The following is a 27849-nucleotide window of genomic DNA, read 5'->3' as shown; positions in this document are numbered from 1 at the left end:
CATTTAGAAGAATGAATTTTGTACAAATCCATTTTCCTTTGCAGTAATGAATAGTACTAGTCATGAGACGGCTTAAGATGAAAGGATAGAACAAACTCTTTCAGCCAGTGGGTGATATTCAGCTAAGTTTTAGACCCATTGTGATTAATAGGCCTAACTTAGTGATAGTCATGGATTTCAGTGGGCGTACGCTGAGTAAAACTTAGTTGATCACCACCCAGTGTCAAGCCTCCATAAAGCACACCCCCCCCCCACACAATTTAGAGCCCTAGCGGCCCAGGAAAGTTCAGGTAAGGAGCAAATTTCCCATGTCAAGTGCAGATTCCTTAATCGCAGGCTCAAAAAATTATGAGTTGAAATGGTGCCATTTTACATCAAATCACTTGGTAATTGTTATAAAACAGCACATTTGAGTTGAATCTGAGGGGGACGTGAGCTGGTGGCTCCTTGCCCAGGACTCCTTCCATTACCCCACCCCAGCTAGCTTCATTGGAGTCATTTGACCCTCCTGAGCAGTATGGGCTGTGGAGCTGCAGTGGGGAAGGGGTCTTTGGGCAGATGCAGCTTCCATGAGCAGTACTGTTGAGGATTCACTAGAGATGCTAGCACAGAGGGCTGCTGAAGAGGGGCTCAGAAGCTCACCCTTCCCTTGTGCTCATTTTGATTACTTTTTGCATGTCATGTTTGGCTCTGTAGTAGGCCAGATCTTGTTTCAAAAATACATCAGTCAAGAAGATAGCTCAGATAAGACTACCTTACAACCCAGCCTTAAACATGTCTACTCAGAAGCGACTTCAGTGGGGTTTACTGCTGAATATGCACATGTTTAGAACAGTAATCTCAATGTGTAATTGGTAAGAGTAAACAAAACAGTCCAGACTTGAAGCACATGGAAAGAGGCTTCTATAGGCTGCTGCTTCTATGCTAAAACAAATACAAACTGTCCTTCTTTGGAATACAACACACAGCTTTCTATGGATGTGCTGGTATGTATGAAAGGGCATTTCTAGGAGAATTAGCCCCATCATTAAAAGTAGGCTTCAATGTTCTCTTATCATTTAACGTTGGTCTTTTGGAAGCTTTCTAAAGGATCAGAAAATGCTTTGAGTATTATGTAAAGAGACAATTCACAGTTCAAAGAACAGTTCCATTTGTGATAATCACTTAAGGCATTCTGGGGGCGAATAATTTTGCTGGGTAGCATACAGTGGTACCTCTGGTTAAGAACTTAATTCGTTCCAGAGGTCCGTTCTTAACCTGAAACCGTTCTTAACCTGAGGTACCACTTTAGCTAATGAGGCCTCCTGCTGCCGCCGCCACACAATTTCTGTTCTTATCCTGAGGTAAAGTTCTTAACCCAAGGTACTACTTCTAGGTTAGCGGAGTCTGTAACCCGAAGCGTTTGTAATCTGAGGTACCAGTGTAGTAGGAACTACTCATCTTGACTAAGAATGTTTTCAGAATGGTTCTTGGTATTAAGACTTAAGTTATGTGCCTGCCAACAAGAAGAAACAATCCAGCTGTGGCTTTTCTTTCCCCTCTTCTGCTGGGTAAAACAAGTTTTACATTAGAAAGTAAACTAGCCAGCAGTAGCAGGATTGTTGGATATATAAGCAAGCTCTGGGTATGTGACTTTGCCACCTCAAAGAAAGTACTGGTCCTTGCTTACCAAGGCTCTTGAGTAAACTTGCAAGAAAATGGTTCCTTTCCACTTATGGATCAGTAACTAGTTAATGCACAGCAAGTAATAGGTAAGTGAAAACACTTGGTTGGGAACAAACACTGAATTCAGTAGGATTTCCTTCAGAGTAGACATGGTTAGGACTGCTGTGACTCATGTGACCTAGTTTAGTGATGTATTGCTTTATATCTGCACTTTAAAAAAGCATTTTGTGCATTCTCATCTTTGATCTGTAATTAATCCAGAGAGGATTAGGCCTGCCAAATTATAAGTACAAGGGCTTTAAGGGAGGGAAGTAAAGGGATACATTTTATTCCACAATCCAGCGGGGGGGGGGGGTAATTCTCTTTTACATTAAGTGGTGTGTAGTGTTGCTCATCTATTTTTTGTTGTTTTTTTAAAAAACCTTTGCACACTAACCCATCTCCAAAAGACCTTATAACATGAAGATGCCTAGAATGGTGCCTGTGGATTTCTGAAGAGCTCCCCGTTTGTTTCTGTTAAAGCAGAGCAATATAGTTCCTTTTTAAAAAAAAGTAAACGAAGCTTTTAATTTAATGTTTTTTAAAAACCCTCTGCTGATCAAACAGTCCAGAGCTCTTCAGGCAACATTTGGACAGCCCTACTTCTTGCAGAGCCTAGGGCCCTAAGAAATGGAGATTATAAAGCATATAGCTATCACCCCAGTTGGTCTCATTATTTGGCCTCTCCACAGAGTTGATGCACACCCCCTTAGTTAAGTATCCATGCAAGTCCATGATCTCAAAATTATTTTGCATATTTCCATTCTCTTAAAGATAAGGTAAATTTCACAGGGAATTTTGTACGGAGGCTGGCAAAGAGCAAGCACAGTTCCTCTGGTAACAACAGTTGTTTCCTCCCTTAAGGTTGTTATACAATTTGTTTTTCATATAACAAGGTAATTAGGGTGGCTTAATTTCCTTTAATGATCAATGTAGAAAATTCAAGTCAGTAGGCAAACCAGCTGATTATATATATATCTCAAGCAGCCTTTCTTGTGATCAGCAAATTATTCCTAGTTTGCCTTAGCAAGTGTAAATTACCTATTTATTTTCAGGAATTCTGAAGCACCATGATTCATTTGTAGCTACTTTTGTCCCCAAACTGAAGAAAAACAGGCATATGAAAAGATGAAGGCAATCAAGGGTGCAGCATCCTACTTTGGAGTCTTACTCATGACCAAGTATCTTTTTGTATCAAGTAAATTCAAGTGCTTTTTGTGGGGGGTCACCTTCATAAAATCAATCCATTGACTAGAGAGAGATGCATACTTGAAGAGTTGCAGCAACCATCACGATAATAATTTTGTTGATACTGGCACATCTTTATTGCTGTATCAGGTCTGGCGGATGAGGACTTCCCAACCGCCTTAGTTGGGGTGTTCTTATATGAGTGTAGAAACCAAATTACAAAACTGAACTCTTACAACCAGCCCAATTAGGAAAATTCACAACACGCTTTGGAACATCTGTGATAAAAATATACATTCCAAAGAAAACTGCACCTAGGTGGCAGGGCTTGGCTGCTGATCCACTCGATGTGCGGCAGGTGATGGTCCCATTTGACTTGCTGGGTAAAATGCAGCCATTTCCCCTGCGTCCTGAAGGATGAGTGCTACATAAGGCAGCTGCTATGGTTTTGTGGCAAGTGGTTCAGTTCACAAAAGTCACTCTTTGTGCAGTGTTTGATGGAGGTGAAGATAAAGTGGCTTCTTGGTCAACAACTGGAGTTTCTTCCTCTTGAAGTCAGTGGGTTTTTTGTACCTATAAATACATAAAGAACTGTCAGACTCTTTGGTTTAATGATCCTTAGGACATGTGCATGCACACAGTTACGATGAACCTGCCTCTGTGCGCTGCAGCATCCCATGTCAAGATGTATTAGGTTTTGATCATCACTCCCCGGCCATCTTACCTACTAAAAGTTTTAATACTTTGACAGAGGATGTTCAGCATCTTTATCAGTCTAGCAGACTTTGAGCAGCAATTGCCAATCCAGCATAGCACAAGTAGTTATGTTCTTCAACATGCAAGCAATTGGTAGGATCTGAGTGTACAGCATGTGCCCAAGGTCACTTACAGTTCTATAACAATTGGTCCAGGTTTAATTTCATCCATCTCCATGAAGGCGAAGCACTTGGTGCTGGTGAACCTTTTCTTAGGCTTATAGTGTTTAAATTCAAAGAAAATAGCTGCACCTAAACAGAGGGGGAAAGAATCATTCCTTGAAAGGAGGCATCTAGGATACAGAGGGTGAAGACCCCCAACCACATAGACTCATAGAATTGTAGAGTTGGAAGGGACCATGAGCGTAATCTCGTCCAACCCCCTGCAATGCAGGAATCTTTTGCCCAACATGGGGCTTGAACCCACGACTCGACTGAGCCATGTAGAGATGATGTAGAGCTGTAGCAACACAGTGCATGTTACATGGCAGAGTACTTCTTTTTATAGGCTTGGCACAAAGCTGCCTCCCATTAAGCCACACTTTTTGCTTTACGTTATAAAAGGTACTGAGCAATTATTAGAAATACTGTTGTCAGTCTGTCACGAAAGCAAAACATGGAAATGTTCTTCCTCCCCACCCTAGATTTTTTACTTCTGCAGTGGTTCTAAATTCAACTTTGATCAGCTGGTCATATTTCGATGCAACAAACCTTTTGTTAATTTTTCAACATGTTTCTGAATCTCGATGTCCACATTAAAATGAACGTATGTGTCCTCCTTCCTTGAAGCAACTGGTGTGTCCTGCACAGGGGTCAAGTCTATCCCATTCAAATCTGTTAGGAGGCAAAACATGACGTTTTTATCAGGAGAGAGAGCTGTTTCTATTCTTAGAAAAATACAAGGACCACTGCATTAAATTTTGGAAGCCTCCATTTCTGAAAATGTAACAACAGAATTATACATGTTACTAGTGAAAGAAGCATTTGTTTTTGGGAACAGCACAAGAATCACCTTGTGAGTATCTTACATGACTATCACGTCCAATCCAAAATTGTGTACATAATACCACAAGGAACTGACGTATCACACCTATTAGGAATTCTCATTGTGCATCACTTGTTGCAAGAGAAACACGTGCGTATGACAACATATTTATTTAGGGTGAAATCCAATGTTGCCATTCTGCTTAAGGAATCCTTTTAATTCAAGAGAAGCACTGACTAACGTAAAAAAAAAAAGGGGGGGGGAGACGATTTTTCCTGCTCCTTGTTGCAGTATCCTGCACCCCGCCTTCTGCTCCAGATAGCTGAAGGACCCTCCAGTACAGCATGGACAGTGGTCTAGACTGAAGGGGAATTGGTTAAAGAATGCCACTTTTCTAACATTAGCAGACATCTCCACTGGATCAAAAATATTTCTGTAAGTAGAATTGCAGTGTTGTTAATTATCTTTGTATGGCTACTCGGTAAAATATATTTTCTTATAGTGTACGTTCTTGGAAGCTCACAAAATAAAAACAGCATTAATCATTTCCTTTCTTGCATATTAAGACTCAAATTTCATGTTTAAAAAAGCTCAAGTAGTTTAAAAGGCCTGGATAAATACAATATTTTCACCTGGCACTGAAAATACAATGTGGTGGTTGCAGGTGAGGCCACTGCATAACTAGGATATCACCCTCCCTAGTAGTATGCTCAAGGTATATGCTATTTCCTATCCAGGGGTGATTTTGCTACAGAAAATCTGACAGGTTAGATCTGAATGCATTTGCAGTGTATATTGCAGGATATTGTCCAGTAAACTATCACCTACCAGTAACAGTAACAGTAGGCATAACATAAATTCAATTCTGTGAAGGGCACTTTCTAAACACATAATCCACCTTTTTTTTATAAGGTTCAATACTTTCATACCTCAAATGTCACTTAGAAATCCACAAAATATGTTGCTCTATTTATTCTTTTAGGAACACTTTGTCATTAGCAATTTATATGAAACAGAAAGATACAAAGGTAGACGAGGCTTTTATATATTTGAACACACTTTCATTGTCAGAAGAAGTTAATCAAATAGAAATCTGTCATGACTTGCTGAATGTTAAAAGCCAAGAAAGATTCAAACACTTATGACATGAAAGTGAGCATTCATTTCAAAGTGAAAAGAGGAGCTACGATGTTGAGGACTTAGAAGAAGTCTGGATAATGCACAACTCCTAACAGACGCAGGATGCCTCTCAAAACCAGTATCTTGGGATACTGGCATGACACAAATGTGTCATTTTTCAGCCCTTCATAAACACTGATTGAGTCAGAAAATGTGTACATGTTGAGGGGAAAAACTACATACTTGCTGTGGGAGTCTTAAGCAATTACTGCCAAGTCTGCTGGCAGCCAGTAGATCAGAAGTGTCAAAGGAACAAAGCTTGACTTAATTGCCTCGCCAACGCAACTAACACAACAACTACCTTTCACACTAACTGTGATATAGGGATCGATGCACTGCCCAGCATCTTTAAGACCAATTTTCTCTATTTTGATAGTAAGCAACGTCATCCCGGGTTCAGATGGCAATCTGGGTAATAATGTACCTGGCAAGAAAATAAGACAAGGGGGTGTTAAAGAAACAGAATTATAGCGCTTCAGCACAGTTTCTACCGCTGTTTTTATCTGCATTCTGAACCTGGAGGATTCAATCCACTGATTGTATTCAAGGAAAAACGGGGCTGCCTAATGTCAAAGGACCACCTTGAGCCACAAACAAACAGCTATTCATTTGGATCTGGCAGCAAGTCTCATGAGTAAGAAGTCTGCAGGTCCTTTTCGAAGTTCACCATATGGGGAAGCAAGGTACCAGCCACCAGTAATCCAGTACACTTGGATTACAAGGATCAGATATATTATATTAGTACATCTAATCCCCCAAATAAGCACCGAACAGATACACCCATTGTGGGAAGACAAAAGATTCACCTCTGTACCCAAAGACCTCGATTCAATTGAGGTGGGCAGACTTCAGGGGGTTGAGGTCAGCTCTGAGGTCAACTTCATTGCTGTTTAACTGGAACTCTGAGGTCCAGTAATTGGAACCAGGTGTAAAATAGTGGATCAGGGAAATGGCAGAGCCAGTTGCAAAATGGCGGCTCAGGGCCAATTAACAACTGTACTCGCAGCTCTATATGGTGATAAACCTGTGTATATATAAGTACAAATCTACATTTGAGTCACCTTAGATAAAGGATACTAACAAAACAGCAACTGGCAAGCAGAGTTTCACAAAGGTCTGATCAAAGGTAACCAATGAATATTATTGTATGTTAGAGTTCAGAAATAAATATCAGCATAAATTTCCTCCTTTTGAAAGAGATAGTACCAGGTATTAATCTGCAGTATCTACTCTTCAAATTACAACCTCCCCCTGCCACCACCCCCAAAATGGAATTAATTTCTTCATGTGACTTTGGTCATATAAAGCAATACAGACGCTTGGAGATGTTCTGACTTTGGGTTTAATTGTGTGGTGGCATGGGCAAAGAGCTCTGCAACATCTAGCATTTGTTGTGGTGGGCAGGATGATTTTACATACAAGAGTTTTCACATCCAAGTGAAAGCACAAGGCCAGTGCTCTAGCCAATATGAACACATTCACAATTAATAGCTCCTCACATTAAGATATTATCATACCTTCATTGGCTCCTGCGTTAGATGAATTATGTAGTATATGGTTACACGATGGAGCCATGCATGTAGAAGACAAGACCACGTACAGTTAGGCAGCACAATAATGCAATAGGGGATCCATGGAAACAAGCAGATTGTACAGGCAAAGCAAGTACAATGAACAGTACAAATTCAGCAAAGCAGCTGATTGAGAATAGGAGTATATAATGCCTCCCGAAATCTAGGTTGCATGAGTCACCTTAAGCCTTTCACATTTAAGCCCTTCTGTAAAAAGTATTTCAACACTATGTTTACACGTATCTACCTATCAATTTTGTCCAGACATAGAAGACAAAAATGAAAGCGAGTGCTGGTGGTCTAAGAGCCATTTCAGACATGGCAATTTGCCAGGAACAGGAAGCGCAACTATCAGGTGCCCTGGACACCTCTAGAGATTCATCAGCCATAGGAGTGGAGCCAAGATCCCAATGGATGGAAGTGATTTTATACTCAAAATGCTTTGCAAATAAGTCACAGTGAGCTACTGTTGGTTCTATCATCTCTTTTAGAACAGACTATAAAAGGCCCCGCACTACCCGGAAAAGTTCCGCTGGACAGCACAATGAGGATGCAATGGAGGCAGCAAAGTATGCCCTCTTTACTGCCTTCACTGCCACTAGGTAGGCTTGATGAGAAGCCCTCACCAGTGTTCAATTGCATTCGATTGCAATTTTCCTCCACTCATGTTTGAGCCTTCTCCTAGCTTGTTTCCTCTGAAATATACCAGGGAGCTAAATGGGCTCCACAAAGTGGGAGAGAGCACTCAGGACAATTGTGTCAACGGCGTGAGCCATTTGGATGTTTCAGAGGTCAGCCAGGGCTTTGACAGGAGCGCCAGTCATACCAGCCAGAAAATCCTCCAGAGCCATCTGGAAACCCACTGGATCCATCAGCCTCTGGGGTAGTGTTTTTATAGGATCTTTTATTTTGCATTGTAAGCCACCCTAGGAATTTACTCGAAGGGTGGAATATAAATTCCTACAATAAATACAGTAACTTAGCTGCTGAAGAAAAGCAGATACCTTGTTGACATCTGTAAAATGTTTCCCCTTTTTGGCCTAGTATAAAGAATTCTCCAAAGTTAGCAAACCTATTTCATATCCAACTAGTAACCAATAGTTTATTACTATATGTAAACTATGTGAAAAGAACTTTAGCAAAGCTTCTATGCACAGACTGGTACAGAAGATGTACCAGCTGGTATCCATCCATTAGCTAATGACCATCCAAGTGTGCACCCAAACACTTCTGCAACAAATCTTAACTCCCACATCATCACCCTCATCCTAGTAAATGACATTTGAAGAAAATGGTGCCCCTACTACCTGGAATTCTGGCAGGAAACGCGTCTGGAGATCCTGCTCCAGCTCCACCCTCCTCCTCATCTTCTTCAAATTCCAAATCTTCCTCTTCACCAGGTGCTAAGATCTTCCTTTAAAAACACACACACCACAACTGAGGGGTGATTATGCACCTTCATCACTCAATTATTTTCAGATCAATGTGCCTGCAATGAACAGTATGGCTTGAGGAAATATCTGTAGCCTTCCAGAGGGTAGGAAGTAAGAATTGACCTATAACAATTCCCTGTTAGACAGTCTCTGGTATAGCTTCCTAAAGCCCTCTCCATATATACTTCTAATTTATTGGTTGCTTACCTTGGCGGAACAGGCTGAACATCAAAGGGGAATTCTTTATTATAGGAAAGAATATTCTTTAAGACTGTAAGGGAAGACAGACAGTCACCATCAACTATCAAAAAGCCTAATTAGTGTATAAATATTACAGGCAGAGGGTTTCATTCTTGTGCCCTCCCAGAAGACACCTGAAAGAAACAGTGGCTCCTTACATACAACATAACAACAGGGTCACTGTAATTGTCATTTTCACAGTCACCCCCCCCCAAAAAAATTCTGAGTTTTAAGTAAGTGGCATTTCCTACAACCTAATTCATGCAAGAAAAGCAAAGAATGAAAGAAAAAGGGTCAAATGCATGGTGAGAAAAATTACATCCGATCGTATTTTAAATCAATGTCAATGTGAGAGCCATACTTTTTGTCTTTTCATGTTGAAATAGATTGCTCTCTTCTCAGAAAAAATAGCAACTTTCAAACACTGAGAACCAATAGTGTTTCCTTTCATTCCTAGTAAGGCTCAGACAATAATCTCTCGGAAATAGTATGAAGAATTGGTGATGGTACTTTTATGATTTGTTCCCACACAAACACACACAGTATGTTATTTTTTCAATAGAACAATATCTACTACCATCATGTAAATTAAAGGGGGGGGGGGAATAAGGCATTGTATACATAGGACTCTTCTCCAGAATAAGATGGAATATCCAGTCCTGATAATATGAACAACTTCTATAAGGTTGCTGAACTTCATGAAGTACAATTAATCATAGCCCTGGTTACAGATGGACAAGACCTTTCATTTCAAAGTAATGTTTCATATTGTGGTTTTGGATTTACAGCTACACTGTTTACACATACAGGTTCTTTGTTTTTAATGGTTTACCTGTGATTTACCCACACACTGAGAAGTTAAGGAAAGCACTTTGCTTTCATGCTTTACTACAGAAGAATCCAATTTCACCACTATCCTGTTCAAGAATGGAAAAATTCAGGGCACCTCTCTCTTTTGTGAAAGAGCACACTAGAGACTAAGGCTGCAGTGTTATGTACACATTCCTGGGAATAAACCACAATGAGCAAAGAGGGGTTCAGACTTGCATAGGACCGTGTCCTTAAGTGTTATGAGTGGAGAAAAAAGTAAGAACCAGATTCAGAGCAACATCAATTCAGTCCCCTTTGCCCAAATCAAAATATGACACTACTGTTTTCAAGCTTTCCATGTGTGAAGAAATAGGATTTTCAATCATACTGCATTTGGGTATTGGTTATAAAATTTGGGTTGTAAAATTCTTGCTCTCGCAGCTCTCTCCTGCATATGAGGGTCAAAAGTTCACAAGAAGGTTAAAAGTACAATGGAATGTTTCACTCATGAAGTTTGCTTATATTGATTTATTTAAAATACTCGCATGCCATCCTTTATTTTAAAAAGTTCCAGGGTAGTTCACTCACAGCCATAGGAGGCTGTGATAGCCCTACCCTCCATGAATTGCATAACTTCCTTTTAAAGCTATCCAAGTTGGTGGTTATCAAAGGCTACTAGGCATGGTGGCTACACATGGTCAGAGGCAGTAGGCCTCTAAATACCAATTGCCAGAAACCACTGGAGGGTAGAGTGCTTGCAGATTTCCCATGGGCATCTGGTTGGCAATTCTGAGAACAAGATGAATCAGCCCTCCAGATGTTTTGGGACTACAACTCCCATCATCCCTAGCTAACAGAACCAGTGGTCAGGAATGATGGGAGTTGTAGTCCCAAAACATCTGGAGGGCCAAGTTTGCCTATGCCTGGACTAGACGGACCATTGGCCAGATCAGTCAATACCTTACACTAAAATAAACCCTTTGGATCAAAGAAAGCTACCTGCCAAAGTGGAACCTGCGCACTGGTTTGTATTCAACTTACTTCTACTCAGAGTAGAAATATTAAATTAATGGACCTAGGTTAATCATGGCCATTCGTTTCAATGAGTCTACACCGCGTAGACATTTCTTGACTAAAACCCATTATGTATCTGCAGTAGTCACTGCATTGTGAGTGGCTCACGTAGGCACATAATGGGCAGCTGTCTCAGAGGAGGGATAATCTAACTTTACATCAACAGTGGCTGAATGATCCATACACGTCCCCCTCCTCCAAGCAGAAGCCGATTGTGCTGGAAGGGTAAACAGCCAGTGAATCATGCACAGATGCAGTGGAAATCTGTGCTGATATGTTCAGTTTAAAGGTAACTTCTCGTTTAATTAATTTCTCATGATGCATTAACATCTTTTTCACAGCATTCGTTTTAGGAAATTCTGGTCTAGAGAGTTGCTTCATCACTTGCCTGACGGAACAGCATACTTGGAAGATTATTTTCCTGGAGAAAACCTATCGGCTGCTAGCTGCTTACCAATAGAAACTTTATAGAACTGTTTGGAATACATTTATAGCAATCAGGAGCCCAAGCACCTAGATATGAAAACCAAGACCATCTTGTGGGCCCTCCAAATTCTTCTTTGTGGTGCATAGTAAGAGAAACCAGAATATCACAATAGCACAGCTGACTGAACACCATCCCACACTGACACTGCTTTTAAATTATTCTTGAAATTAAAAGATACTTACTTGGTTCTAGTTTCTTCAGATCCTCTAGCTTAAATTCTTCCTGGGACTGTGTAGACTAAAAGGAAAGTAGTATTACATATCTGTATCTACTATCCATTGCTATAGCCAGTTACAATGGTAAAAGTAGTGCTGGTTTTGCATTTTGTTCTACCTCTTGTTTCCTGAAAGGGCCCTGTATTTCAAAGAGAAACTAACTGTTAGTTCTTTGGGTACCTTTGAACTTCATTGTTTACCTAAAGGAAAAAAGTTATTGAGACACAAAATCCTGCTGATGTAAAAAACTGACTGGAAAACATGTTGAATTATCAGCATGTCTTTAATGCATCAAAAAAGACAGCATTCTCTCCAGCTTCTTCAAAAATTGAATATGGTACTAATGTCCAATCATTTTCCATATTAGATCCACTTTATCACACACACACTGGTCCCTTATATATTTTAATTAAACCACAGGGCGGGAATTTTTGTGTATGTTAAGACCACCAAAATTCAGGGCAGGGTTTACAGGACTAAACTGTGGCCTTTCAGATGTTGTTCGACTCCCAAATCCAATCATCCCTGACAAGTAGTCATGCTGGGGATGATGGGAGTTGGATTCAAACATGATATGGAGAACTGCAGGTTACAGGACTAGAACCAGGACAAAAAACATTAAGGATTATGGATGTGTTTTAATTGTTCATGTGGTCAGACCAGGCCAGAAGTGAAGAAACCAGTGATAAGATGTCTGATCGGGCAGAACTAAGGTGGGGCCTTCTGCCAAAATAACTTTACAAGGAGAAGATAGCATAGATCAAGACTGGAGGGCAAAGCAAGTTATAGATCAGGAAGAAATAAAGGCTGCAGCGAACACAGGACAGCAGCAACAACTAGTTTACTAGTCACTGCATTTAATTAATTAAACATCCTGGTGATGCTCACATATTATATTGCATGGAGACCTATTGGCAATCTATATAGATATCAAGTGTTGAAGGCAAATAATGACACATTTGCTTAAGACTGAAGTATTGGCATGTTGAAACAGCATGCAATTTAGTAGTATGTACTTAAAAGAAAGCAATGACACTGTAGACTTTGGGTTGATTTGTTTAAAGTCAGAGCCCAGCGAAACATTATACTCACTGTGAGAAAAATATAAGCCACGGTCTAAAGGCTCCCTCAACAGGAAAGCTGAAGGAGTTTGTCCTGATGTCAAACTGAAGGGAGAGAAATCCACAGGCAGCAGGCTTATCATCTCTACTTTTCTTTTTAACAGCTATGAGAGATTAACTGAGCAAGATAACCAGAGACAGAAGTCTGCCCGTTGGCCAGCAGCATTTCTTCACCTCTCAGTGTGATATCAAGGCAAGCACCTCCAGCTCCTCTTGACTACGGGGAGGAAGTCTTCAGAAATCTCAATGACTAGAACCTGGCTGCTTTTCTTATAGCAAAGGAAACATACTGCCATGTATCACACTTCTCAGTTCTATTTTTTGTGCTCCAGCAGTAAAGCATACATATGCTTTGCGTGCAGAAGGTCCAAAGTTCAGTCCCTGGTGTCTCTAGTTAAGAGGATCTCAGATACCAGGGTTGAGACCTCTGCTTGGAGAAATTGAACCAGTCACAGAAAAGTAGACTATAGACAGTTGCATGGTCTGGTTCAGTATAGGGCAGTTTCACATTGAGAATTTCAGCATAAGCCCAAAGGGCTTCACTCCTGTACTGGTTGTAGTAAAATGATTATGAAACAGGTTTCAGTTTGCACTACTTTCTATTGTGATCTAACATGTCAGTAGGAAAGGAACTAAAGTTTCTCTGAAGTATATATATGAGTGATGTTGTTACTTTTTCTTGCAGAGTATCTATAGGAGAAAACTTAAAAGGTGAAGAAAAGCAACAAATAAAACTAGACGTCATTCTCATCCTAGACCAACTCCAAGATACATCACTACTAGTGAAGTGATCAGTCTACTTTACTTTGTTGTTCATGGGACAAGAGCACCTTTGTGAGTAGCCCCCTAAGCACTTCAGTGATATTTAGGAACAATTCGGTGAGATTAACATGGAAGGCTTGAAAATACAGGCAGAAAGCCACCACCTTCAATATTCAGAAGTTGTTTTAAGAAGAACATTGATCAACCAGAGAAGGGTAGTCAGAACGGTGAGGGGCTTGGAAACTAAGATTTATGAAGACTGACAGAAAGAGAGCTGAGTGTGTTGAGCCTGGAGAAGATAATATTAAGGAAATAAGTGATAGCAATCTTCAAATATGTAAAGAGCTTTGATGTTCCAGAGGGCTAGAGACAAAGAATGCAAATTGCAAAGAAGACTTCAGCTAAGCATTAGGAGAAAGTTGCTAACAAAAAGCAGTTTGTCAATGGAACAGACTGCCCTAGGAGTGATGGCATCTCTGCTGGAGGTATTTAAGCATATGATTGTCAGGAATGCTGTAGCTCCATTCTGAATTGAGCAGGAGGTTGGATCAGAAGACCTCAAACAGTCTCTACAATTCTATGATTCTATTCTCAACCACTGCTTAATTTTATCTCTCCTTCTGCTTCTGCTTCCCTGTAATAAGTGGCTAACAGAGGAATAGAATACAATATATGTAACAAGCCATCTTTCCATAGTGTCTTTTATTTAACATTCATTGAGACCCACAAAGAAATTGGAAGTCACAAGGTGAAAACTGAATTAACTGTACCTGCAAAGCTGCACTCCTGAGTTCCAAACATGTTGCGATCTTTGCTAAGGTTTTCTGTAAGTGAGAGGAGAAAGTTAACTTTTTTTTTACTAACAGAATATTTCTTTTCAAGCTCATGTACTAAAGCAGCAGCAATTCAGTTGTGTGTGTAAAAGATGGAAGAGACGGCAAAGTGCCTATCTAAGTGTAGAGGCAGAAATAGCGGGCAAGAATATTGTTCTGTGTTCCTAAGAGCTGTTTCCCATATGCAGCCACACTCCTGCACAAAGATATACATTTTATTATGCAAGTTCAGCTGTGCAACACATGTAGTTTGAAAGCAGAATGACAACCAACTTCCAGACTGAGCTACAAGAGACCACATCTTCATAGATGAACGCAAATCAGAATATATTAAATTCTAATATGAGACTCTTCCCAAATACAGTGTTGTAAACAAGAGGGCTAAAGATGTTCTCTTCTTTTTCCTCCACCCACATTCCTTCCCACTCACCCCCTGCACTGAGCCAGAGGCAACTGAGGTATCAGTCTGCTTTCCTTTCCTGGCTTAACAGCTAGGCTTACAGCCCTATTTCTTCTCCCCAAATTAGAGCATTACAGCTGCTTGAACTTGCCAGCTGCACTTTGTTGTGGAGCAGAAAGCTTTGAGATGTGTTAGAAGGCACTTGAGAGTTGAAGAATGATAATGCACTCAGATTTGCTTGGGAGAGATTTAGAGTCACAAGGAATAGGTCTGGTTTGCTATTTTTTAAAGAAAGAAACTGAGATCTATTGAATGGTGGCAAGATACCAGCAAGCATTATTCATAGCTATTTCTCAGGAACCACACCCAACACTAACTTTTTTTTAAAGGAAAAAAAACCCCAAATCCAAAACACTACAGCTAGATACAGCTAATGTTTTTCCAAGTGTTGCTTTCCCCAACAAGATGCTTCATTTTGCAGCAGGGAAAACATTTATCACATTAAAAGCATTAAAGTTGTAATGTCCTTGCAAGTGAGAATCTTTGTCCACAATTTATGTTAAAACTGAATCTTAAGAGTGTGCTATTGGATATGTTAACCATTAGCTCTGCTGTGCAAGTAATGTTTGTGCTACTGTACATGTTTTTCATCCAAATTGAATTTTGCTTTGTTAGAGCTTTAAGTCTATTTGCTAGTAATCAGCTATAAGTACGGTATGTTTTAACGAAGTGATAGCTTGCAATGAAACAGGATTTTCATGACTTGATACTGCTAAATGTAACAGAAAGATCAAGACACAACCCCCCTTTTACAAGAGCCAAGAACTCACTATGGGAAGAGAGGTGTGACCAGTAAGAAGAAATTAAACAACAAAGGGATAAAACTAGTGAAATTTCTATCTCATTTGACTTTATGTCCTCTATGATGCATAGAATGACACAACGTCCATTATGCCCACACCTGGCCTTCCTATAGAGTTAGTACCTAGAGATAACCATGTCACACTGGTTCTCTCCATTCCACCAGGTTTCTGTTATGCCGATTCTATCTATGCTTGCCTTCAAGACCATGCACTCCAGCTGACCCATCTTGGTTTGGTGGATTCTAGTATTAATGACTGAACACAGTTTCTCTCTCCAAATGTTTTTGGCACTTGAATATTTAAAAAAAGAGAGAGATGTGGCTGAAAAGTTCTCAGTCTAATTCCAAACCCAACTCCATTCCATTTAGTCACCTATCCACTTCTCCCTAAAGAAACGCATCATTCATTTGCTTCCTGACCCTTCCTTCTTAGAGCATCAGAACCTGAATGCTTTCTTTGCTCCTGTTCCCCCCGCCCCTGAACATCAGAAATTTATGCACTAAGATGGCAGTGTCCAGGGAAGACCCGCCCCCTTCTAATTGCCACGTAGCAATTTGCTACTCTAGATAGGAAGAAGACTCTCTTTACATTAAAAAATAGTCCAAAACAAAGCTGGTTATTCTTTCAGAGATTGTATCTTGACATTTAAAGCAAGATCCATTAAATCTCATCATTTTGCAATGATAGTTGTAAAATCGTCACAGCAGATATAAACATATAGCAGTTATAACAATGAAGAAATGTCCTTGGCATTAACACCTGCTGGTTCTGCCTTTATCCACCCATCACTCTTTTGATTAAGATGGACCATAGATCTAACCAAAACTTTTCAGAGTGCACATTGGCTTCCCTATTGTGAAGAGTGTGAAGGTTATACTTCCATGCTATCCTTGAATGTGCCTTGAAAGGCAGGGAATTAATCTCCCAATCCTCACCATGCATACTCTTATTTAAGATCCATTTGAAGGCTCTACTACACAATGGCAGGGATTCAACAGAGCCCTAGAGTAGAAGACATTTCCATTCATGCAAAGGGAGACCGCCAATCTGCTGATCCTTCCTTCAGCTATAGTCCTCATATTTCATGGTGTTCTGAGAAGCAATTTAAAAAAAAAAATTTGCAGGGGGGACTGCAGTAGGAAGAAGAGAGGAGCTCTGTTCAAGAGCAAAATTTTGTCTGTTGTACTTAAGGCCAGGCAGAGTCAGTTAAGCAATATGGAGACTCAATCAAAACTATTTTAGCATACATTTTTTCCTAATTTAGGTCTGGAAGCATTTACCTATTAAGTGATTCAAGCTCCAAATCTCAATGGACAAGTTACCCATACACATTCACTTCTATCACACATCATAGCCCCAAGGCTATGATAAACCCTGATTGGTATTGATTTAGAAAATCTGTTTCATCCAAGAGAGCCTGGATTTGGTTAGCAACCACTTGCTCAAGAACTAGGTACAAGATGGGGACATAAGTAACTGGCTGGCAGCTGTTTAAATTTTGTGGATCCAGGGAAGGCTTAAAGAGTGGTTTTACCACTGCATCCTTTAAGCAGACAGGGACCATTCTTTCTGGTAAAGAGGCATTAATCACATCTGGCCCAACTAGCCTTCCCCTCTTTATTAGTTTTTATCAGCAATGAAGACCAAAGGTACAGACCCACACCAATCCAAGCACCTTGTTCACATCCTCAAACCATACCAACTGAAGTTCATCCAAAAAAACAAGACAAAGCAGTGTTCTGGATCCCTCTTGAGATTCCCTCTTGAAGTCAAGGTCCAGCAGATGCAAGTAATTTTATCCTCAAAATGCTGCACAAACAAGTCACGGTGAGACACCATTAGTTTTACCACCTCCATCAGGCTAGAGTATAAAACGCCCTGTACTACACAGAAAAGCTCTGCTGAATGATGCAATGGAGGCAGCCAGGTTGGCCTTCTCATTAACAAATTGTGAATGGAAAGATTTGGTTTAAAGCCAAAATGTCACCTGTATAATAAAACGAATGAATTTTCAATGGCCTGGCTAACTTGTTGGTGCATGGTGAAGCAGGGATCTCCTGCTTAGCAATGAGAGTACTTTCTATCTATGGTAATCTATGTTAAGTTTCTTTGAATAAAATTTATTCTCCTGAAAGCTGAATGCCCAAAGCTTTAGAGGGCAGATAATGACAAGGCAGTTTTCAGACATTCACTGCCACACAAAACCCAATATTTTTAAATGGCTGCCCAGATAGTACTTCCTCTTTTCTCTTTACCTCCACCCAAAGACTGCAAGGAAAGGGTTAAAAACTATTTTAAAGAATATTCCACCACCAATGAACATACACCATCATGTACCTTTTGATCTTCTGTGAATTCTGAGTTGTTGGGTTGAGACTGGGCCTCTTTCTGTAGATGCCTTGCTAATCTGGAAAGAGGGGAGACACATAGTGAAATGTAGGGTCATAAAAAGGGTAACTGTGCTCTTAAAATTCTTAAAAACAGGTTTAAACAGGAACCTGTATTTTTTATGTTAAGAGGCAGACGGTGTTCTCAGTAAAGAAACAGCATGTATATTATATAGTGTTAAGAAGGTATACAAGAATTGAAATAAGGACAATCAAACCAAGATTTAAAAACATGCACTTCTGCAAACATTTTCACCTAGAACTAATTGAGACATACATTAATTAGCCACCCAATGTTTCTTATGCTTATGCTTGGAAAACACAACTATATTGGTCTATGTTGCCTCCATCATTACATTCTGCATGGAAATTCTTACTGCCATTAATGCAACTCCCACCTATGATGTAAGTTCTGAGTAAATAAGAAATCGTAAAACTACTACTGTACATCTCAACCAAACCCCTAACAACACCTGTTACTATTCTCTGTAAAAAGCCATAGTATATCCATACCATTTAGCATCTCTGTAGGTCAAGTCCTTATCAGAGAATGACAGAAATTGCTTTATATTTGAGGAAGCATTTATGTGATCAAGGGCACCAAAACACTCTCAAAACGAGATCCCTGTTCCTATCATTTTTTAAATCTATCATCTGACTTGCAGGAAAGTTGAGTTTGAAGCAGATATACAACTTCCAATGCACTTTCTAAGCAGATGCAATCAAACCAAGGGGTTACGTAACATACAGGGAACTGAAGTTATGCTGTTTCATGTAACAGATAATACAGACTCCAGGCAACTTAATCCAAGTTCACACAAGTGGCAGGAATTAGGGCTAGGATATAAACAAAAGTACGCCCAATAGTGCTTCCGAATCTCTGCCTCCCAACAGCAGCTACCCACCCTTGTTGGCAATGCCCCAAAAGCTGCACCCTGAACTGGGAAGCTTCAGAGCAGCAGGCAGTGGCAACCTGTTGGAGGTGTGCCTAAAGGTCTTGCTGGAGCCTGCTGAACATCAGGTTATTGGAGATTCCTTGGAATAATGATCGAGAGCAATAAATTCATCCCAATCTAGACATTGAATTTATATGATCTATTTCTACCTACCACTATTTCAATTAAAGCTAAACAATTTATACTTGCTTCCAAAAAATACTCATACAGAAGCGGGCTGTTGGCAATTCTGTTTAGTAATCAGTAAGGTGGTAACATGTGGAACATGTGAAAAAGTTCATTATTATTATTGAGAAAGGGTCAAGATGAGACAAAATTCATTTAGCAGGAATCTACCTAGGAGAAGGAGCAATAAGAAACCCCTCTTATTTTTACTGATCTTTCCTTACATGACCTCACTGGCTGTGTTACAGGGTAGAAAAGCAATTATTGTATATCTGGCTAACGGCCTTTGTGAACTGTGTACCCTAGAAACCTTTGCAACACACAGCAGCTCCCCAGCAGGCAAACCAATGTGCACAGGGCTAGTTGAAGACAAAATATTCTCCCAAGTCTAAAATAAATAAGATTGCACCTCTGCCTGTGTGGCAACAAAGACAGAGCTAATGCTTGCCTCAGGGAATGGGCCATGCAGGTCAGTGGCAAAAAGCAAAGTATGTGGCATGCCCCAAATCCCCCAGCAAAGAAGCCCAAGAAAATGCAGAAAAAAGGTTGTTTTGCCTGGTCACCCGCAGATTTATTCAACACACTAAGTTAAGGGTAGGGATACTCAGGCCCAGGGGTCAAATGTAGCCCTCTGGGCCTCTCAATCTGACTCTCTCCAGTTACATACCCTGTCCCCAAAGCCACACACCCTATCAGCCTTGCTTCCCCACCCTCCTTGAGTGCCTTTGCCCGGCTGGAATGTACCCTTGAACTCTGATAAAGATTCTTGCTTGCCTGGATGGAGGATATAGAACTGGGTATGTGTGTGTAAGGCTGGTGCATTAAGGTAAAATTTACAATTACTGTTCTGCCCACTCTTCCCTCCAGGTCACTTGAAAGGGGATGTGGACCTCAGACTGAAAAAGTTTCCCTAGCCCTGCAGTAAATGAAAACAGGACATCAATTTTCCACTTTAAAAAACAACAACAAACAAAAGACAGGGGAAAGCTTTTATACCCATTATGCAGGCCAACCAAAAAGGTGGTGTGAAAAAAGATCAGAAAAGGCTTGCCTCTCTCCTCACAACTGCATACCCCTCCATGAGAAATCCTTCAAATTATGGGGGAAATGTAAGCCTACACAGCACATGGCTTGTAACACATGATTTCAGATAGTAGCATTTTTCCAGATCAACCATCAGACCATTTGGTATTTATGTTACCTATATGCTGCTTCCAGTAATGCACAAAGCCAAGAGATGTAAATGCTGCAGAGGAAGCACCTCTTTTCTCAGGTGCTTGAAGAAGTAGATGGACCAAGAGTTCAGTCCACTTTTCCTCATGGCCCGAGTTGCAGTACTAATTTTGCCAGGAGCTATAGGCTCCGGTTCCGGTTGAGTGTCAAGCTTCTAAACCTCTTGTGTAATGGAATAAGAGATGGGAGACCAAAAAAAAGCAAGGTGGGGAAATGCTAGAGATTTTGGAGGTATGTAGTTGAGAAGGCAAAAAGGTGTTTGAAGATCTTAGGCAGGCTTCCTCAACCTCGGCCCTCCAGATGTTTTGAGACTACAATTCCCATCATCCCTGACCACTGGTCCTGCTAGCTAGGGATCATGGGAGTTGTAGGCCAAAAACATAGGTTGAGGAAGCCTGATCTTAGGTACATGGAAAAATATGATGTCAGGGGCTCAGGCGCTGAGGCACAGGGAAGATGGGAGATGGAGAGCGAGGGGGAGGAATCCGAAGGGAGCATAGGAGGGGACAGTGGTCCGAGGGATTCCATGAGCCTCTCCAGCGAATCGGAAGATTCACAGAGGGGAGCGCCAGTGGCCAGGGGCAGGGGGGTCCCAAGGGGAACGCCCCAGGAGCAAGGGGGCAGCAGGGACTCCCAGAGCAGTAGTTGGAAATCAGGACCAGCTTCCCCACCAGAGCAGAGTGGGGGGGAAGAGTCCCAGGCATCAGGGCCAGTGATTTCCCCACCAGGGAGAGGAGACGAGGCAGAGCCTACCACGCCTCCCTCGGAGAGTCGGACAACGGAAGGGAGGTCAGATCCGGCCAGTGTCACGGAAGAGGGAAGCAGTGATAGAAGTAGTGTAACGGTTAGGAGAAAGGTCACTGGGTTGGCGCGAGAAGCAAGTTCAAATGTACAGGAGCGCGGGACAGCAGAGAGTGAGGATTGGGAACCGGGTCCTAAAGCACGCCGGAGGCAGGGGGAGGAGCTAAGCGACTCAGCGTCGGAAGAGTCCAGAAAGGGCAATGCCCCAGAGGGCAGGAGGACCCAGAGGAGAAGAGAGCAGCGCAGGAGGTGGAGCAGGGCTAGGATCTTAAACTGGTGTGGAAGGGGCGGAGACTCAGACGGGACTTCGCCGATCTAGAGTTTAGACGTAGGGCTGCACGCTCTGGCTTTGAAATGGAAATTAAACTTCAATAAAGACTTTTGTACATAACATCAGCCTGGCGTTGGTCCTCTGTGAGCTGGGACCTAGAGGCAGCTCTGACATATGACTTCATTAAAGTAGTACTACTTTGCTTATATAAATTAAATGCATAGCATACAGCATACATTTGAAAGAGACAATAAATCCCTTTGCAGGGTTATACAACCCTGTAAAGTGACAAGGGCTATCAATTTAACAGCAAGGAAAATAGTGAAATGATCTAAACTTGCAAATGGAAACTCATACTTACCTACCTGGAAAGATACAAAGAAAGCTGCACCCAGTTTATGTTGCCAAACAACTCTACAAATCTAAGTGGAACAATCTTAACAATATATATTAACTTTCTAATTCTGTACATGTACTATAAACTGTTAATTTTGCAAGATTTCTATACAAGCATACAATGATTTCTGTCCAGCACACCCTCTTTTGCCTTTCTGAAGTATGAGATTTGTGATTTCATTTCAAAGATTGAATTTGCTCATCTTAAACCTAAATGATGTTTAGCCAAAACAGCAAAGACTGTCCCTACCCATCTATAAAGCTACAAAAAATATATAATATGAAGAGGTGAAACCTGACATTTTAGGAGGGATAGCAAAGGAACAATTCTCAAAGTGGGTTTTAAGCGTGTCTTATTTTCACCTTTGATATTATGTGTTTGTATGTTTTGTGACTCACCCTGAGAACTTTTTATGATGAAGTGCAGAATGTAAATGTAAAAATAATATAAAATCTAGCAAAGTTGATTGCTCTTAGAAACCATTTTAAGGGACCGAAGTTCAGCGAACACCAATATTTTAAAACAGTGCCTTTAAAAGCATCCCATCCAATATTCTAAAAGAGATAAGTACTTAATGTTTTCCCCACTTACCTAAAATTTTCAATTTCCCCATGTAGGGCTGCAAACAGGAAAAAAGTTTTGCCCCTCAATATTCCCAGGCCTCCGTATTGCTGCAGAACAGGGATGGGCAATCTGTGGCCCTCAGTCTAATTTCAAAAGGTCCCTGCAAGTTCACACTTCTAGCAAGAGAGCTGTGGCCTGCTCAGCTGAGCAAGTCCTTGGCAGTATGAAAAAGGAGAATGGAAGAATGGTCCCATCTACTTTTTGCTCCAGCCCCATCTACCATCATCACAGAATGAAGCCCTTGGTACGCAAAAGGTTGCTCAAATCTGTCAAAGAACCTAACAGTTATTGAGGCACCATTTCCAATATTTTAAAGATGGGAAGCTAAGCTGGGAGCTGGCAAGTTATCCAAAGACACACCATGAGTCAAACTGGCAAAACTGCAACTCTGAGTGCATGAGATTTGGATGCAAATCCAAATCCACCCACAGGATTACTCTGCCCTATTTTTGTCCTAGAAATACAGGACCACATTTACCATTTCTAGCTTTCACCATTACATCTCTTAGGGCAGGTTTGCACACTCATATCGAGTGAAAGTACTGCAGTAGACAGCCCTGAAATACAGTTCAATGAAAAGGGATGTTATGCTCCACCACTCAAGCATCTGCCAGGGGAAAAGAGAGTCACACTGTTACTACTGCTTTCTGACGAGACATTAGTGATGAGGTTCATCACTTCTGCTGCCTGGTTTATCCCCTCCTTCAAAAACCTGTGAAAGTTTTAAGAGGCAAGGCAAAACGGCTAAATTCCTATCGCAGAACCATGTGCATGGTTTTCCAGGAAAGTCTGAAACTAATGCATACTGCACAAACCAAATCAATTTAACAAGAAAAAATTATTGGAGTTCCACAAGCCTACCATGAAACCCTACAGCATTTTCCATGTAAAATCTATATTAAGTTCCATCGCAAATATAGAAATGAACCTTTATTTGCACAGACCATCTGATGCAGTACTGTACTTGGCATCTCCTTGACTGAATTGTCCTCTGTATTAACATTTTACAGGCAATTCCAGTGGAGACCTAGAACAGCTCCAGCAAATGTCAACAGCAGGTATTTAAGTGTCTTCTTACTTGACAACCTGCATGATACATAAAAAGTGATACATGCTCATAAATCAGTAACGCCAACTGCAAATCAGTGGCAGCCAAAGGTAGCTGAAACCAGTGGGACTGCAAGGAAGTCACAGAGGGGTGGCCAATAAGGCCATGGGGACATAGCCAAGTTGCACTGGTTTTCTCACTATCCTCCTCCCTTGTAAGGATATAGTGGACATTTAAGTACAGTATTGCCTTTGTACAACTAACTTCTTAGTGCCTAACTAAACTGAAAAGTGTCATACTTTAGGTTCAGAAGCAGTCACAGTTGCTTTTCTCCTAGAAGAAAAGTTGCATGGCCTCCATCTGTTCTGGTTCTCTTGTTTTAGTTGTATAAATACTTTGTTGTTGTTGTTGTTGTTGTTGTTGTTGTTGTTGTTGTTTAGTCGTGTCCGACTCTTCATGACCCCATGGACCAGAGCACGATATTTAGTACCTAACTAAATGTCTTATCTTTAAAATTATTTAATTATTTATATACCACACTTTCATATGTCACAAGCAGCTACAACTTAAAAGCACAACTCTAGAATAAAAACAGTAACAACTTGAGGCACCTCAGTAAAAGCTGTTCGACAGTGGAATTTGCTGCCAAGGAGTGTGGTGGAGTCTCCTTCTTTGGAGGTCTTTAAGCAGAGGCTTGACAACCATATGTCAGGAGTACTCTGATGGTGTTTCCTGCTTGGCAGGGGGTTGGACTCGATGGCCCTTGTGGTCTCTTCCAACTCTATGATTCTAAAAGCTGGTTGGCAAAGAATCTCAGGTTCAAAAAGACCAGTGCAAACCTTGGTTCAAAAGATATGCCTGCTGTGACAATGTCTGCTGTGGGTTCATGCCACAATAAACGTACATCACTCAGAAATAAGCCCCACTGAATTCCATAGGGATTGCTTCCTGATATGAACAGAATTGCAGTATGAATTGGTAAGACTTTTTTAAAAAGTACCACAAAGGACTGTTTAACTAGGGATCCCATAAATTTCCAGAGAGACTATTCCCCTCCTCTGGCCAATCACTATCTCTTAGCCTAACCAAGCTCTCGGTGTTGTGGATACAAAATGGGGAAACTGAGATCCATGAATGCCACCTTGAGCTCCTCAGAGCAGCAGTGGGGAACTGAGTTCAGCCTGAAGGCCCAGAAGGGAATGTTCTGAGGGTCAGTTTGTTCTACATTATTATTATTATTATTAATATTAATATTATTATTAGTAGTAGTTTATACCCTGCCCATGTACCCCCTCCCCTCCATGAGCGGTTCAGAGAGTGGCAACACAAGAATGGGCCTTTTCTAAGGTGGTTCTGTTTGTAGAACGCTCCCTCCAGGGAGGCTCACTTGATGCCTTTATTACATATCTTTAGGTGTCAAGCAAACACATTTCTCTTCTCCCAGGCCTTTGGCTAATTAAACAATTTATGGCCTGTAAAGCGAGATGAGTGCCACAGCCCCAGAGTTGTTCGTGACTGGACTTAACTTTACCTTTTTATGGCTTTTTAAACTGTGTGTAGGGGGTGCTATTGTTTTGTTTTTTGCTATGTTGTGTGGGTTTTTTAATATTGTAAACTGCCCTGTTATTCTCAGATGAAGGGTGGTATAGAAATTTAATAAATAATAATAACTGGGTCACCGTACTCTGATTAACAATGATGTGGTTACATGGCATATACTAACAAGGGGAGGCCTAGAACAAGCTTCAGTGTATGTCAACAGAGGGCATATAACTGATTCTATACTTCACACCTAAATGGCACTCAAAAAGGGATACTCCTATGTTGTGGGAGGGAGAGAAAAAGATTCTGAAGTAACTTGTAATGCACAGCGAATAACTATTTGAAAGATGAAGGGCACATGCTCTAAGACAAGACACCAAAGAATTATTAATCTCATTCTGTGAGGTCAATGGGTTTTTAAGACTTCTTTTTCTTGAACTGGAGCCCTCCCCATGCCATACTGACTGGAAGTCACCTAGACGCTTTAAAAGCTGTTTGCGGTATGGCAGGGAGGATGTCAGCTGTTTGAATAGGAACAAATTTAACTGAAAGCCCCTTGCATGAGTTTAAGGCTTAAGCAGCTCTCTTGGATCTCAGCCTGTATTCTGGCTTTTTGCAGATTTGATTCAAGTCAAGAACAGCAGTCATAATTGCTTCCCAGCAAGCTATTAATATTATGCAGCAGTCCCCAAGTGCCAGCTGGGTGCCGATCGGCGAAACATGAAAGCTTGGCAGGAAAGAAAAGGTGGGTCTATCCGATTTTTATGGAGGGTAGGTATCTAATTGGCAAGCACGAATCTCCATGGCATGGCATCCAAAGCACCTGCACCTGCAGAAACCCTTCTTCCACAGATGGTTTCTAGAGTTGCAAGAAGCCTTGTGCCACAGCACATCTGGCAGCTCCAGCGAGGGCTGAGAGATAGTCGCAGCATCCAGATTAACAATGTGGACAACAACAGGTGGCTCCCAAAGGCAAAACTTTCGCCAGACACCACACAACTGGCAAACACAAAGATGTGCCTGGGGAAGCAAGACAACGTTAACAAAATCATTTAGTCTTATTTCTAATGTTAACTTTAGGTTTCAGCGCAGAATACACACACACAGAGAGAGAGAGAGACCCAGGGCAAGGACACTGAGGCGGAGATATCTCCCCATCCTTCCTTAAGGCTTCAAAGCTCAATGTTGGAGGCAAATATTTAGAAATAGAGATAGGAGTGATCTAGTTCAGCAGCCCTTCCCACAGCTCCCCAACTCCTCAACTGAAGACGGCCTCATCTTCACCCACAGGCAACCCCCCCTGGGACCTTCGTGGCCCTACCCCCCCAAAAAACCCCCCACAACAATCCTCCTGAAGTGAAGCATCGACACATGGGCTCCAAGCACGCAGAACCTCTTGCAGCCTTCAGAGCCCCCCCCGCCCCCACCTCCTGAGGAACGGGAGCCTCTCAGCTCCTCAGCCCCACCCAGAGCTTTTTCGATGCTTGTGCCCTTCGGGTCACCACCCTCGGCCTCCGCCCAGAAGCGCCAGACCCACCCAGGCGCCCGCAGCCCTCCAAGTGCCTTCGCCCCAGCCTCAACTTCTTTGCCCCACCCAGTGCCGCCCGCCGCCTCTCTCACCCGCCGCCGCCTCGCCTCAGCAGCCCCAGGCGCCGCCGCCCACCCCGCACTCACATCTGATACTCGTCTATCGCCTCCACGAGCTGCCCCCAGGAGTCGAAGTCGGTGCCTTTCCTGAAACTGGCGCCCCAGCGCTGCAGGAGGCTCCGGGCCGCTTCCGACATGGTCCCAGCGCTGCTAGGGCACCATTTTCACCCCCGGGGCCGCGCGGGGGGGAGGAGGAGGAGGAGGAGGAGGGCTCGCGCCGGGCAACCGCCGCTCCGTCCAAAGCCTGCAGCACCGCTACTCAGTCACCGACCAAGCCCATCTGCCACCGCAACCAAACCTGGCGGCCGCCTCTGGGCCGGCTCCGCCTCCCCGCCATCATGCTCGGTTGTGCCCGACCCGCCTTCCTTGCTCTGCTCTCGGGCGCATTTAGAGCCGCGGTGACACTGGCGAGCGAGCGTCGGCTTTGGATGCGCCGGGGCCTCCCGCCAGTCCGTTGTTCCCACTCCGGAGTAAAACCGCCTTGAGGTCAACGGGGCTTAACTCCCTGGTCAGTGAGCATATAAAGACGGCAACCTAAAGGCGCTGCTGGGTTTACATGCTCGCTGGGCTTTCCCAAGGAAGCCAGGCAGAAGCAAGACAGGGCTCGTGATGGAGCTCGAGCATTTCTTGCGGGAAATATTTATTCATTTCTATGTGCGCACGCAAGCGATCATTGTTATTCCATGTCAAAAATTGGGAGAGGGTGGCTTCTAGGACAGCCCTCCAGTGTAGTCTGGTGTCCCTTTCCCCATACTGGCAGGGGAGCAGTTGAGTAAGCGCATGAGACCATAACCCAGCAGTGTAGTCCAGGCTTAGCATCAGGCGTAATTGCGCATCTAATGCACCGTCGCCCTCCTTTTGTAGAACAATAGGCAGTAGCAGCCCGACGGAATTCCCCCCCGGGGATTATATTTTAGCGGAGTTTAAAAGTAGGCCCTGCAATAGAAGTTATACGCTCCCTACATGTCACTTTATATTTAGGGCTATATAGATATTCGCATACACACACGCAAACACATACAAAATCCATAGGATTATTATAGGAAAAATGTAATCGAGTTGTCCTCTCCACCAATACGCAGCGCTCAGCTGGGGCTCAAGGTGCCTTGCCTTACACGCACTTCGCCGGACGCGCTGCTGCTTGCACCCCTCCACAGC

The 27849-nt window shown here is 42.1% G+C and overlaps 1 protein-coding gene across 4 annotated transcripts; it reads right to left on the bottom strand.

Moving 5' to 3' along the window:
* Nucleotides 1-3005: 3005 nt before the first annotated feature.
* On the bottom strand, nt 3006-26993 carry AIDA (axin interactor, dorsalization associated). Of its 4 annotated transcripts, XM_081856483.1 has the most exons (12): nt 26719-26993; nt 17958-18027; nt 14295-14348; nt 11760-11780; nt 11609-11663; nt 9023-9086; nt 8690-8796; nt 7329-7340; nt 6113-6235; nt 4359-4481; nt 3782-3899; nt 3006-3465 (listed from the first exon to the last, which is right to left on the bottom strand). In XM_081856483.1, the coding sequence occupies exons 1-12, from the start codon at nt 26826-26828 to the stop codon at nt 3369-3371; spliced, it is 954 nt and encodes a 317-aa protein (XP_081712609.1). In that variant the 5' UTR covers nt 26829-26993; the 3' UTR covers nt 3006-3368. The 4 variants fall into 4 exon arrangements, with proteins under 4 accessions (XP_081712609.1, XP_081712610.1, XP_081712611.1 ...); XM_081856484.1 differs by lacking the exon at nt 7329-7340 and having other exon boundaries at nt 26719-26992; XM_081856485.1 differs by lacking the exon at nt 11760-11780 and having other exon boundaries at nt 26719-26992.
* Nucleotides 26994-27849: the final 856 nt, after the last annotated feature.

Source organism: Podarcis erhardii (assembly GCF_964252035.2).
Source record: "Podarcis erhardii genome assembly, chromosome: 3".
NCBI classification, from domain to species: Eukaryota; Metazoa; Chordata; class Lepidosauria; order Squamata; family Lacertidae; genus Podarcis; species Podarcis erhardii.
Note: the sequence above shows the minus strand (reverse complement) of the source record. Positions and strands in the feature narration are given on the sequence as shown.